We start from the raw sequence: 15,067 nt of genomic DNA on the forward strand, positions 1-15,067 counted from the left end.
GTCTGCAATTTCCCTGAAACACTTTAATAATTTGGAAAATGCAATTGCTGACTTTGTCGATAAAATACTTACCCAGTGCATCTTGGATGTTGAAGGATGCGAGGACTGCAGAGTGACGTTGCAGTCTTTGTTAAAGGGCGTAGCATCAAGGCCACGCCCGCATAATTATCCAGAGGCTCACCTGTGATCAAGGCTTCATTAGCTGAAACGCGTCAGGAACCTATCTGCTGCCATGCTGGTGTTTTCGAAATAAAGCTCCTGTATTTTAAATTTGGTGCACGGCGCTCTTCTTTTGTTGTCAAAGGGAGGTATGCTTTGGATATATATATATATATATATATATATATATATATATATATATATATATATATATATATACACACACACAAAACATCTATTGCTTTTGAAAGTTGAAACTGAATAGAATACGAGCATTGTGTCTCAAAAGTTTTTTAAGGCTCTGGTAATGGTGGCCAGGTAAATGGCTGGGTTTTCGAGATTACCAGTACATGGGGTTCTGAGAAATCTGCTGGTGGGGAAAGTCCAATCCTACGAGTTGGACCCTAAGGTCCCACTAAGAAATAAGGAATTGGCTGGAAAACTGCAAATCTGGGTCCGTATCCCCCGGTAGTTCAGTATTGTGGGTAGGACTTTCACCTGAAGATTAATCTCTAATGAAAGTTTTGAGATTTGAGTTGTCCCTGTAGATGTCATTCTGATGTTTCAAGTTTTGTTACGCCACTGCATAAACTGGTTTAAATGTTGCTGTGGCAAGTGATAAAGCAGGATTGCTGATGACCAGCTAATTAGGTGCTGGCCGGTCGCGCTTCTTGAAATCTTAGTTGTGTTGACCAAACGTGATGGAACACCAGTTCAGAAGGAACCACCTTGATAGTGCTGCTGTCTGGATTGGAAAAGCTGTTTTCCTCTAGACAATTCAACAGATCAGATCTTTGTAACAACAATCTTGGCAGTGATATAGTATGTTTGCTTTGTATGCACACTGGTGTTTGCCAGGACAAAACAAACTGCAAATTCGATATGCAATCATTTAAATAGGAAACCAGAGCTATTGCAGACATGGATAGTTTCTGATCGAATTAAGTTGAAAACATTTGCTTCATTTTCTAATACACAGATTTGAAAATGTCCTCTAATAATATGTTATCTACTACTGCACATGTTAGTACTACGAATGATAAATTATTATTATTGCCTGTCCTTATCTTACAACTGTAGCTGAGGCCTTTAAGGTTGTTTGTGGGCTGATAACAGAAATCTTTTTGTGTTTTGCGCTGTCTTTTGCTTTTTTCTCGCGTCACCTGCCTAAAAGCAAGAGATGGAGTATTTTGTTTGCATTGCAAGGCGAGAGCAGCAGTTGTGGAATATCAGGTTCCAAACTGGAAACAAAACAGTCCTCTGTTGGTGTTTCCTTTCATTAGAACATTACCACATCCATTGTTTGCACAATAACAGATACCAGCATATTGTACAATGTAAGTCATTATGCAGTGCACCTGTAGAACCTTTTAACTGATGCACTCGATAGTACCAGAATCATAATTGACTGTACGTTAACTTTCTTTCCTTCCCTTTGTGCTACTTAAGTTGTGATGCTACAGTCACAACTAGTGACAGTTGAGAATCAGCTAAACTGTATCCATTCTTTGACCAAATATCTTAATTACATGTCTCTTCTGTGGATGTTCTTAGTAAGTATCTTCAGATTTTTCTCCATCAACTTTATCCACTACCCCACTACTCCCACCTGAAATGCTTCCTAAAAAACCTGCTTCTTATTTTGTTTAAGCATACACCAGCCATCTGTTTTCAGGCATTAAATGTAAGAAGGTAAGAAATTTGGAGGCAGGGAGCAGAAACCTGCTGGAGCTTAATAGAAAAAGGAATCATCAACCGCCGGTCAATTTCAATCTCTGTATGACACAATTAGCAACATTCTTCACACTAAGGGTACCACCTAACCATTAGAACCAACATTTTGGTGACAACTACCAGATATTTGTTTCTGTAAGCAGTGCGGGCTAGGGACACCAAAAGCAGTCCTGGCAAAAACGTTCAATCCCACCCCACTCCCTTCGTCTCCTTGCACTCGCGCTATCTCTTTCCATCTATTCTCTCGCCCTCTTTGTCCTTCTGTCCTCTCCCTCTTCTCCCTCTCAGATGACTTTCTCTCAACTCCTCCTTCCTCCCTCTGACTCTTGAAGCCTCCCCATTCCTGCCACAGTTGACCTCTTGGAGCTGGGGGAAGAGACAGAGGCACCAAGATGGGCCATCGACGTTCAAAACCAGCCTCTAAGTGCTCCAGTTCCGGTGGAGTAAAAGACCTGTCTGGCCCTACCTGTAACTAGTTTGTGCGCCACTACACTGCTATTCGTTGACCAAGTATCCACTCCTGAAATACATGACTGGCTAAAAAAAGTATTACTCTGTGCCACATTTATGATGGTGCCCATGCTTGGGCATTTGCATCTCTCCCAAATATTCTCTGGCACAGGTGCTCTAACTATTGGGAACTCCTTCTTACAAGAAGGATTTGTCCCTGCCATCCTTAAACAGACCTATGGAACAATTCTCCTAAAATAAGCAAAAGTTGATATCAGCAAACCTATCGGCTTAGATCTACCACTGATTAAAATGATGGTGAGGTCTATTACTAAATACCAGCCGCGGGCCGTGGAGGGAGTTACGGTGGGGCAGGGAGGCGGGGAGGGGGCGGGGCGGGGTGGAGGGTGCTAAAAACAGGCATATGGATCATTGCAGGTAAGTACACAATTTAATTAATGAAACGAAATTCGTAGTGCGCATTGCATGGCAAAAAGCAATGCTGTGCGCGCTACGAATTTCGTTTTATTAATTAAATTGTGTACTTACCTGCAATGATCCATATGCCTGTTTTTAGCACCCTCCACCCCGCCCCTCCCCCTCCCCGCCTCCCTGCCCCACCGTAACTCCCTCCACGGCCCGCGGCTGCTAAATACACTTCTTACATGTTTGTTTTTTCCCAATGTGATGCCCTAAGAGTGAGTGAGGCGGGTGGGAAGATGGTTTTCGAGACATCATGTTCCAGAGGGTAAACAACCATTACTTAGCAACTTTTACTTTGCTATTCTTTTACTTAGCAACTTTAACTAAGCATAGTCCATTACTACGCATGCTACTACTTAGCATGCCTAAGTGTAGGGGGCGTGGAGTGGAGTGTTTGCGTGTAGGGTAAAAAAAAGAAAAAGTAATCTGTATGCGTAGTAAAAACCTGCGAAGTAATGTACTGCTAAGTAATGCCACTTTAATGGTTTTCTATGATTTTGTTAAGTAATGACTGATACCTGGTTTGCTATAATTTGCATGAGGTTTTTGATGTGTTTAATTTTGCATTAAGGTTTAATTTTTATTCTTCATGTTTAGAAACAGGGTGGCACTTTCATATGGAAGAAGCTACGCACCAAGGTTTTAAGTGATTTGTGGGCAAGTGTTGTGTGACCATGTATTATATGGGATAAAGTACCCTCTGGCGTACATGATAAGGATATTGCAAGCCAACTTGGAGTTCCATATCTTGTAATGGAACTCAGCCTTCTGCCCCTTTCCTCTACATGGCTATGGAACCCCTTGGTGATTTGCAATATACATATAATGTGTGGCAGGGGGTACTTTATCCCTTATATAATATGGCAGGGATTTATCACTGAGACTTGAGTGTTGCCTTGCAGTACGAAGCACTTTCGGTTTTCTCGTTACCTTATCTGGTGCTTGCCTACTCCTCAAGACCCCCAATAAATTTAGAAAAAGTTTGCCATGAGGACATTTGGGTCGGGGAGAGGCATTACTTAGTAAATGTGAGACATACCCATCAGTATTTATTTGTTAGCTTTCAGGTATTATAGAATCAAAGATTGTACGTACTTGATATTTTTCTGCCGCCATTAAAATTCAGTACTGATATTCAGAAATGGTAGATCAGAATGACTTCTATGTCAAAGATTTTATTTATTAGTTAATAAAACCTTAAACACATAAAACCAGCACAATACATATAAAATCAATACATCTCTGCTTCATGCTGCCTAAGTGCTGATGTGTCCATCACAGGGGCATAGAGCCAGATCTAAAAAAACATATCGTACATAGACAAATGGATTAGCAATCGATGAGTCTCATTGTACATACAACAGGATAACATATTGAGATTAGCCTTCCTGTATCGTCTAGGTGTGCACAGGGAAATCACAAAGAACATACAATACAAATATAAATATATGATGACAAAAATCGTTCAGCCTGTAGAACATGCCTATATCCAGGGCTTACTATACAAGGGAAACGGTGTAAGCATTTCAGGACGTTATGTCATTTCGCATCACCGGGAAACATCCTTTACAACGCAACTTTTACCACGCGGTGCCTTTACGACGCAACTTTTACAACACAAACCATTACAACGCATTGCGCTGGGAGGGCGCTCTAGGATAGGGAATAGGTTTAATTTACTATCCAACACCTTCCCTACTATCCACGGGGACTGGAGTTGGAATAGTAAATTAAACTATTCACTATCCAGCGCCCAAAAGCACTATGCGTTGTAAAGGCATGCGTTGTAAAAACCGCGTTGTAAAGGCATGCGTGGTAAAAGCATGCGTTGTAATGTCATCACCTGCTTGGGTTGAGAAAAAAAAAATACTTGATGTAAACATCAACACTACGGTGCAGGGAGGAATTATCAACGTGTTTTTAAGTGCATTGATGCAATTGTGCAAGGAGGCATACCAAGTATGAAGCTACTAAAGTGCTCCTACCTGCTTAATGAGGGTGTATGCTTGCCATGCTTAGTAAAATGTGCCTAGTGCATTGAGCTTAGAGCAATTGCACAGCATAACATACATAGTGCGATTGTACAAAAAAGCATTGTGATAGTGCTTGGTGGCAGCATTTGGCAGAGCTGTGCATGAAGGCAAACTTGTTAACACACTTCTATCAGCCTGATAGGCTTGGGGGCCTAGTGCAAACATTGATGCAGCTGTGCAAAGATAGCATTCACGGCAGATGTGCAAAGGTAGCATTTACTGTGCTATCAGAGCATCCAGCGGTGAGCAGAAATGGGCTATTCCTCGTGATCATCTAACCCTTTAATTGATGCTAAATACCGACTATGGGGTAGGGATCAAAAAGTCTCTTGTTCTGTCCCTAGCAGCCGCTCTTGAATTGAAAGTGCTAAATATATCCCTTTCAAACCCATGGACAGTAGTCATGTAACGATTGTAATCTGTTTGTTAAAAAATTATAAAAACTGCACCAGTTGAATATCTGAAAGAGACACGTTAGTGATAGATTCCTTACCTTAGAATATTCCCCAGGCGCCAGACTGGATCCGGAAGGTTTTCCGCCTATGTGCATTCAGCATACAATTCTGTGGGTTTAGGCGTCTATGGCTGCCGTCCTGCAGGTTCTAATACCTAAAGCTATGACCTCCTTACGTAAAAATGACCTCCGATGTACTAGCAGGTTGGGGCCCACACAGCATACATGTACAAATGTTTCTTTTGCGTGGTAACACAAGCGGCACAATGCATTTTCCTGTTGGGCCTTCTTCTGCCACTTATGGACGAAATCAAGTGTTGGAAGGCATCCAAATTAACTCTTCATCAGTTCCTTCTTGATCATCGCCAATGACAGTGTTACCTCAAAATAGGACTGTTCCCTTCTTATGATATACAAGTTTATTACTAACCACCCATGAAACCGTTTTGTCAGTGTAGCTTTATCTTCCAACCTGTTTTTGTTCTGTATGTATTTATTCACTAATTTCTTAAATGTATGGTCACTCATGTTCAGTTGCCATAAGTCTAGGATGCCAAGATTCTGTATACTGTCCAGCAGGTATTTGGTGAATTGTCCTTTGCCCCTTAACAGGTTTATCTCTGTCCAAACAAGTTGAGCCAGCAATTCCTGTGTGGAACTCTGCAGTCGACGACAGCACTTCACGAAGGCCCCTTGCCTGGCTGGTGATTGTTTTACCAAGGCAAATTCCAATCTTAATTGGGCGGGAAAGTCTGACTTTGAAATCTGAAATGCTTGTGTATATGTCCGTAATGCAAGCTTCACCAAGAAACCTGCATCTTCACCCAACATTACCTCTCCTCTATATGATAAAGTTTGGATCGGTTTTGAGGTAATCACTGTTATCAACACCTTTAGATTGTGGTCCCACAGGCTTTTCTTCAGGTTTGAGAAGGAGAAGTTTAGGCCCTCAGCTTTTGCAATGGTAGCTTTTTTTTGTGCAGCAAAATAATTTTGAGTCCAATGGGAGCCCGATGTTGGACCCATTTAGGCTCCATTTCCCATGTTTCACTATGCATCATTTAAGCCGTGTAACTGTTTTTTTAGGTTGATTTCCAGCTGGTTATTTGCAGAATACTCGGTGAGCCTAATAATGAATCTTTGTAGGACCATGCGGGTATTTCTTAGCAACAGCAGATCTCCTGCATACAAGATGTTACTCAGCTGTTAGGGAGGATAAAAGATCACCAATGAACAGGTTGAACAAGCGTCTCCAACACACATCCCTTTTTTAATTCAAGGGAGTTGGTAATCTTTCTGGATAAATTGCGCCCATCCTCCACCCGGATCTTTACCCTGGTTTTTGTATATAGAAACGCCTAATCTTACTGCTGACCAGGGAGCTCACCGGATTATCCCTGCAACGACCCAACTGCTGCTGGATTTGCCCTTTGCCTTTTGCTTGCTGCCTTTTGCCGCTACACCTCACGGAACCCGCTGCGCGGGTCCCGCTTCGCCCGCTCTGCTGGGCTGCCCCGTCGTGGAGAAGGACTTTGTTGGCGAACTGTGCTCCTCACAGGCGGGAAAAGAGAACACTCTGCCAGGGCTGCGAGCTCCAGGTGAGGGACAGGGACTCCATTTCCCAGGAGTCCCTGTGTAGTCATCCCCTGCACCTGGACGCTCTCCCTGGTTGCCCCGCCCCCGACCGCCGGGCTAAAGCTGCCGCCTGCCTAAGCTATTCGGGAAACGCCTAATCTTACTGCTGACCAGGGAGCTCACCGGATTATCCCTGCAACGACCCAACTGCTGCTGGATTTGCCCTTTGCCTTTTGCTTGCTGCCTTTTGCCGCTACACCTCGCGGAACCCGCTGCGCGGGTCCCGCTTCGCCCGCTCTGCTGGGCTGCCCCGTCGTGGAGAAGGACTTTGTTGGCGAACTGTGCTCCTCACAGGCGGGAAAAGAGAACACTCTGCCAGGGCTGCGAGCTCCAGGTGAGGGACAGGGACTCCATTTCCCAGGAGTCCCTGTGTAGTCATCCCCTGCACCTGGACGCTCTCCCTGGTTGCCCCGCCCCCGACCGCCGGGCTAAAGCTGCCGCCTGCCTAAGCTATTCGGGAAACGCCTAATCTTACTGCTGACCAGGGAGCTCACCGGATTATCCCTGCAACGACCCAACTGCTGCTGGATTTGCCCTTTGCCTTTTGCTTGCTGCCTTTTGCCGCTACACCTCGCGGAACCCGCTGCGCGGGTCCCGCTTCGCCCGCTCTGCTGGGCTGCCCCGTCGTGGAGAAGGACTTTGTTGGCGAACTGTGCTCCTCACAGGCGGGAAAAGAGAACACTCTGCCAGGGCTGCGAGCTCCAGGTGAGGGACAGGGACTCCATTTCCCAGGAGTCCCTGTGTAGTCATCCCCTGCACCTGGACGCTCTCCCTGGTTGCCCCGCCCCCGACCGCCTCATCCCCTCATTAGGAGCTACTGACATCCGCTACGCGGGACGCCCGGGGCTAAGCCCGGGCAAAGGGCGGGCCCTCTGTGGCCCTCAGAGGCCTGAGGAGCCTGGCCTGGGCCACTCCCTTTGCCATTTACTTGCTAGTTTTTGTGGACTATTGGACTTTTTATCATTAATGTAAGTTTGTTTTATTTTTTATATTAAATTTTTGGTGCTTGTTATGAACTCACGAGAGACTAGAAGTATGGCAGCCGCCGGAGCCAAGAAATTGACAGGGACCCTTGATGATTTTATTGTCCGGACTCATGCTTTAATAGATGAGGGGATCATACTAATGGATAGAAGGGTGTCCCAGGACTTGGCAATAGCCAGGAGATCTTCTTTAGGACATATAGCGCAGGCCCGTACTCCACACACAGCGACTGGCCCAAACACTCTTGCTATTGTACATAATGAGGGGGCCCTTGATGAATTTAGCTCTCAGGAGGGCTTGGAGTCAACACCTAATCTTGCCTTGTTAGCTGAGAGCGATTCTTTAAATGAGCCCGACAATGTCCCTGTGGTTAATGTACACGATAGAGGTCTGAAAGAGGGTGCTATTCCCAAAAAGAAGTCAAAATCAACCAAACGTAAAGGAAGGAAAGCACTGACCACGCAAAACCTAGATCAAACCACTTTAAACCTGGCGCCCCCGGACAGCATCCTGGTTGCGCATGTTGCTGACCTGGAGGGAGCGGTCCAAACTAATGTGCGTTTATCCCTAAGCCTACCAGATGACACGATCATAGATAGCAGCTTAGAGGAAATACTGGATTTGGGTGATGATATAGATAACCATGTTAGAAGCAACGAGGATAGGAACAGCTTAAACATGGTAAACAATAACATCTTGGAAATGTTAAAAATCCTGCTTGAACCAATTGAGGTCAGGTTGCGTTGCTTAGAAACCATCTTAAAAAACATTCATAAAGATATAAGCGCCCCAAGTTTTAGTTTGGAAAATAAGATACCCCCAGTAAAAAAGGCCACGAATAAGCCCACCACCGTTGATAAAAACACCCTTTCTCAAAAAAAGATTGTACCCACTAATCCCACCAATTTTACCACCGTAGGTGGCACTTCTTCTAAAACCACTGATTCCAAGCAAACAACGAACCCAGTAAAAACCAAGGTAACCCCTCAGGTTAAGTTCAAAGATCCAATACTCTCAGCCCCTAAATTAGACCAGACCCCGAAAGCAAAGAGAGAATCACGGAGAAACATCCACCTCCCCCCGGATGCATGCTCCTATGTAGTGATTCTGACTGGGGTCACAGAACTTGTAACAACTGAAACAGAGTCTTACCAAGCCTTAAAAAACAAGGTATGTCATTGGCTGTCTAAAAATTATCCCTTACCGCCTGGCATGCCTAGTAATATCCTAATGGTGGAGAGAACCCCTTGGGTGGGAGGCAATAGGAAAAACTTGCAAGGTGACTGCGTTGTGGTCACCTTTGAGCATCAAGAGGTAGTAAATTACATCTGTGCTGGTACACCGCGCCATCAGGCGAGTACGGTTACTGCCAGGCCTCTCTCCTATTTTTATGCACTGGGGAATCAACCTGACAGTAGGTGGAGCTGGTTAAAGGGCCCCCAGGAGCTCCACCATCGACAGAAGTACAATCCCCCATGGGAGGCTCAATCATGTGGCTGGGAGGAGAGGGGAGAGGACGGGTGGAACGTGGTTAGAAGAAGAAGAGCCAGACCTTTTCAGGGTGGGTTTGCTGCAGGCCCCCAAAACAGATTTCCATATCACGACAATCACCACGTAAATGGGCAAGATACTTATTTTAATGTTCCAATGTTTAATCATTACGATCACCCGTCCTTTTTGGACTGGGTAGATTGACAAACATTAGGCCCCTCCACCTCGCGAGTCCTAACTGCTCCCCCCACCACACCAGAGTGCAGTCAACACCTACAAGAATTAAACCCCGAGCCAATTACTGAGTCAAGGTTAATCTCAGGACAGGGTCTGGAGGGAGGGACAGCATTACGTGTGATTGATGGGAACAAAGGAAGTAGAGGGGTGATTGAAATGGCCACTTGGAATATAGCGGGCCTTAGAAATAAGATCGATGATCCTCATTGGAGAGACTTAATAGGCACGATGGACATAATTGCCATGCAGGAAACATGGGCAACTGAGAATTTGCTCACACTGGATGGGTATACCACCTTTTACCTCCCAGCTGTTAATTCATTGAGAGGGCGGGCTAAGGGAGGTCTGGTCACCTTGATATCTGCAAAAATCTCAGGCACATATAAAGAAATTCCTACTGGAAGCCCCTATTGTTTGGCAGTCTTGATTACACACAGGGGATTCAACGCTGTACTATTAGTTAACTTCTACAACTCCTTTGATAGAGAACACCCACTTGATAACCTGTTGAGGTTAAATTCTTTTTTAATTAGATTTCAGGAGACTGTGGAGGCTAACTGTATTGTAATTTTACTGGGTGACTTTAATGTCCATAGTTGCAAGGAAGAATGCCCTCCGAACCTTTTGTTTGGTCCACCAGAAGAGGAGAATATTCATTTTGAACACTCAGAGCAGGGATCCTGTTTAGAATCCCTGTTAGCTGAAAATGGTCTAATGTTGCCTCTCGGGGGGGAAGAGGGTATTCCAACTTTTACGGGACATGGCAGTGGGTCCACGATTGATTATATTTTTTTAAACAGCAGCTATAGTAGCCATATTCTTGGTTATACTGTTGTAGGGTCCCATTTTAGTGACCACAATCTTGTTGTACTAAAAATTGAAAATGTACTAGCTACTAATGTCAGCAGTGTGAGTCCAGTAGATAAATGTGATTTAAGAACATCTGATCAGGCCCGCCGAATCAAATGGTGTAAAATAATTCCAGAGGATTTTTTTGGCAACCTGCGCATAAGTAGCCAGGAGGCCTTTGCACTCTGTATGGATGATCACGCGGGAGACACCGAGGTGTTAGAGGCATATAATAGGGTTTGTGCCAATATTGTGTCCAACCTGACACAGCAGTGTAAAAGGAAAACACAAGAAAGGGTGGGCTGGTTTGACAACAAATGTTCTGCTGCTAATCGCAAGTTAAAATCAGCCCTAAAATCGAACCCAGTAGATAGAAGACTTGTGGCCACCCTTAGGAAAGCATATAAGACCGCCATTGAGAGTAGACGGCGCGAGATCAGAGAGGACGCTTGGGCTGACCTGACCTCAACTGATGTTTTGAAGAGTAGCGCCAAATTCTGGGCCGTGGTCAATCAACCATTTTTTGCGGACTCACATAATAGTGAGTTAGATTGTGGCATCCAAGAGGATAAATGGCACCTGCATTTTAAATCTGTGTATGAACAGGAAGCCCCCGGGGCCGAGGGCATGAACAGTTTATACCAACTTCCTTATAGCCTAACGGTGGATGAGGTAGAGGTGGGTCTTGCCATTGAAAAAATGACCAGCAATAAAGCTCCCGGGCCGGATGGGGTTCCCGCTGATCTTTTTAAAGTGGATATTTTATTTTGGTCCAAAATTTTAACCAGAGTTTTCAACAGCATTTTTAAAATAGGTATCCCAGCTTCATGGTCCCAATCAGTAATTGTCCCCATTTTTAAAAAAGGAGACAGGGGGGAGCCGGGAAACTACCGCCCTATATCCCTAATTAACTCTGCGGTTAAGGTCATAGGGAGAGTGGTTCTCAGTAAACTTACTGATTGGCTAGGTGAGACCAACATTCTCTCACCCCTTCAGTATGGTTTTAGAAAGGGAAGGAGCACCATCGACCAGAGTCTAAACCTACAACTGCTGATAGGAAAATACACTATAGCTAAGTCTGGATCCCTGTACATCGCCTTCATGGATCTGTCCTCGGCCTTTGACCGAGTTAACAGATCCAAGCTGTGGGGTCAGCTCCTCAGCATAGGCATAGATCCAAACATTGTGTACTTCCTAGCAGACCTCCATAAAGACCTCACCGCCACTGTCCGTTATGACAGAAAAGGGAATTGTACAGGGAAAATTCATATTACTAACGGTGTTAGGCAGGGATGTATCCTTGCCCCCCTGTTATTCACTTTATATATTAACAATCTGGGCGGAATATTGGATACAGCATGCATAGATATACCCAGGGCAGGGAAATATACATTGCCCGCATTATTGTATGCAGACGACGCTGCTCTTATAGCTAGAACTGCAGTAGGTCTGCAAAGTCTGTTAAATTCTTTTTATAATTTTATGACAAAGCTGGACCTAAGCATCAATTTTGGTAAATCCCATGTAATGGTAGTAGGGCCTAAAACTAAGGCAAAAAAACAAGCCATGACGTTACACTGTAATGGTCACAAATTATCTAGAGTTCCCAGATTTCCTTATCTGGGTGTAGTGTTTGACGATCGCTCTACATGGCTTCCCCAGATGCTGGAGAAAAAAAAGGTCTTAATAAGATCCATATCTGCAGTTCTCGGGTTTTCACGCAAAATTGGGGTGAAGCCTATAGAGGCTGTTTTAAAAGTGTACACTGCCAAATGCATAGCCATTGTTATGTATGGTGCAGACCTGTGGGGTTTTAGGCCTGTAAAATTTCTTCAAGTGATCGAAGATAATTTTTTAAAATCCATCCTTTCTTTACCAAAATCCACGGCAAGCTTTATCGCACATCAGGAATGTGGGGTGGATTTGTTCTTGGAGGATCGGGTCGCTATGGCTCCCCTCCTGAAATGGATTTCTGTGTGGCTCAACCCAGAGCTGGAAGTCAATCATGATATCCTGAAGGATTGCCTTAAACTAGATCACTGGAATAAGATCCCCTGGCTGAATTATGTTGAGCAGCTGTGTGCTAAGCTAGGAAGACCTGAATTGTTCCATAATCCCTCTGCCCTTGTGAAGGCAGACCTGAAGTGGACAAAGAACACTTTTCTGTTGTATAGTGGAATGGATAGGGAAAACAGGGAGTTGACAAAACCCTCGGTTAGGTCGCATCAATTGATCGTTTCCTCAGACCATGACCCGGAATTTTATCTGAAGGTTGTAAATAACCAAAACCATAGGTACCTTCTCACCAAGTTCCGCCTGAACAAAGTTCACTTGTTAATTTCTGGTCGTCCTGGTTGGACCAGGGACTCGGAACTGAATTTATGTACTTGTGATGGTCATTCAATTATGGATACCGCCCACTACCTGTTCTTTTGTTCCCACTTTAAATCTATTAGGGAAAAATTTATTATCCCCATGCTAAAAGGGAGAGGGTTTAGGCAGGTTAAACCAGCGTTACTACACCTTCAGATGCTAAATGATATCTGGCAAATCTACAACGTGGCCAAATTTTTAACTATCGCAGTCAGACTGAGTAAAAAGATTAATTGGGTGTAGAATACCTATTAACAATAATCATGCTCACTGTAAAAATTGAATCCAGTTTTTTAAAATTTTGTAATGTTTTTATTGTGATTGATAATCGTAACCCTTTTTAATGATTCATTGTGTTTTTTGGACCATTTGTTTAAGTGTGTCTTGTACTTTTGTGGTTTTGAATATTCGAACCGAATAAAGTATTTCTTGCTTGCTTGCGTATATAGCATCTAGATAGCCCTCAAAAGGTTTTGCGGAATTCCCCAACGTAATAGTTTTTCTCATAGCCGGCCTCGAGAGACTCAGTCAAAGGCTGGTTTGAAGACCACAAAACACATGAATAGAGGCACCATGGTATCGCTCTTTTCGATATAAGACCCACTACGATTAGGTTGGTGCAGATTCCTTGCTTTTTAGTGAACCCCGTTTGGTTCATTGGTAGCCGTTTTGCCTCTGTCGCCCACTCCTGTAGATCATGCAGTAGTAGTGATGAAAAAAATTGAGGTCTACATTTAGCAATGATATCAACCTGTATTTACTACGGAACTTAGCTTCCCTACCTTTGAAGATGGGGTGGCACTGAGCCTCTCCAGCTTTTCGGTATACTTTTCGTCAGCAGTATTTGCTTGAACATCAAATTGAGGAAAACAGCCCAGGTTGTAGCGTGGTGCTTTAGAAGTGCAATCGGTATTCCATTAGGGCCAGTTGCGCAGTTGGAACATGAGTTTTCTATTATTTTTTACCAAGGACTCCATTAGTCTAAGGGTTCTGTTGGGTGGTCTAAGGTGTCGGCAGCACCATTGTAATTGGTTTCCGGGGTCACTGGCTCCTGTGGGCCCTTGCTGTGATCTTTGTCACAGCAAGGGCCCACATATGTGCAGTTTTCACCCTTTCTTGCTAAGTAATTTTGGGTATATACATCGGTTGTGCATACCTACAGCATATTTACAAATGACACAAAAACAATTGGATATTGATTTGAGGCAATGGGCTTGGAATAACTTGTTCCTTCTCTTTCTAGCTGAAGAACATTCTAAGTCCAAGGACGTAACAGAATCATCTAAACCAGGTATAGCTTAACATGTTTAATTTTAATTAATATTCCACTGGTATTGATATATTTCAGTTACATTGTTGCTTTTATCTGATGTCTTTAGAATCTGCTGGCCAGACTCTGTGTGAGCGCTGCAAGAATAAACATGTGAGTTATTTTGCCTCATTTTTTATTAATAATCTCGTTTTTCTATTCGATATTTATGAAACGTTTATTTTTCAGTGTCTGCAGAGTGAAAAGGAAAAGGCAGTACCAAGAAAACTTGCAATGGGAGAATTCTTGTAGGTATAATTGGAATTATGTAGTAAACAACATTTTTGATCTTTTGAGTCCTATCTCCCCCGTGCTAGCTTCCACAGTAGCTGTGGTACTGTAGAGAGGATGAAAGTTTTACTATCACAATATTGTTTAGAAATATTTTGTTAAAGCATTGTAGCCAAGATATCGACCTTCACAATATTGTGGTGGTAGGTATATTTATAGGTAATTATAGATTTACTATTCTTGACTCCACATATAGGAATCTGGATGATGTGCCTCTATCTTTAACCGGGGAGGGGGGAGCGCGGCGCCGCCATGCTCGTGACGGAACCACGCGGTCATGAGACACGGGCGAGCTATGCTCATAACGGCATGGTTCCGTCACGACTCCACCCACTCACTAATTGGCCTGCACAGGCGGGGAATCAGTGCGGTGTGGGCGGAGCGGCCGCAGCATGACGGAATCACACCGTCATGAGCACAGGCCGCCCGTGACTCATGACGGCGTGGTTCCATCATGAGCAGGGAAGGGAATAAGGTATGCAGATAGAGTTAAGGATAGTAAATATATACGTACATGTGTGTACTTACTGTCAAATATTGTGATCCTCGATATTTTAGCCACTACATGTTTGTTGCACAATATTT

At 44.0% G+C, this 15,067-nt stretch overlaps 1 protein-coding gene across 2 annotated transcripts in view; it reads left to right on the forward strand.

Annotated features, from left to right (window-relative positions):
- Positions 1 to 15,067, forward strand: part of LOC144792068 (uncharacterized) — a 211,900-nt gene that overhangs the window by 79,776 nt on the left and 117,057 nt on the right. For both annotated transcript variants that reach the window (XM_078666915.1, XM_078666916.1), the window contains exons 7-9: positions 14,126 to 14,173; positions 14,262 to 14,305; positions 14,381 to 14,439. In XM_078666915.1, coding sequence (XP_078523041.1) covers positions 14,126 to 14,173; positions 14,262 to 14,305; positions 14,381 to 14,439 — 151 coding nt within the window. The remainder of the gene's footprint in view (positions 1 to 14,125; positions 14,174 to 14,261; positions 14,306 to 14,380; positions 14,440 to 15,067) is intronic.

Source organism: Lissotriton helveticus, chromosome 11, assembly GCF_964261635.1.
Source record: "Lissotriton helveticus chromosome 11, aLisHel1.1, whole genome shotgun sequence".
Taxonomy (NCBI): domain Eukaryota; kingdom Metazoa; phylum Chordata; class Amphibia; order Caudata; family Salamandridae; genus Lissotriton; species Lissotriton helveticus.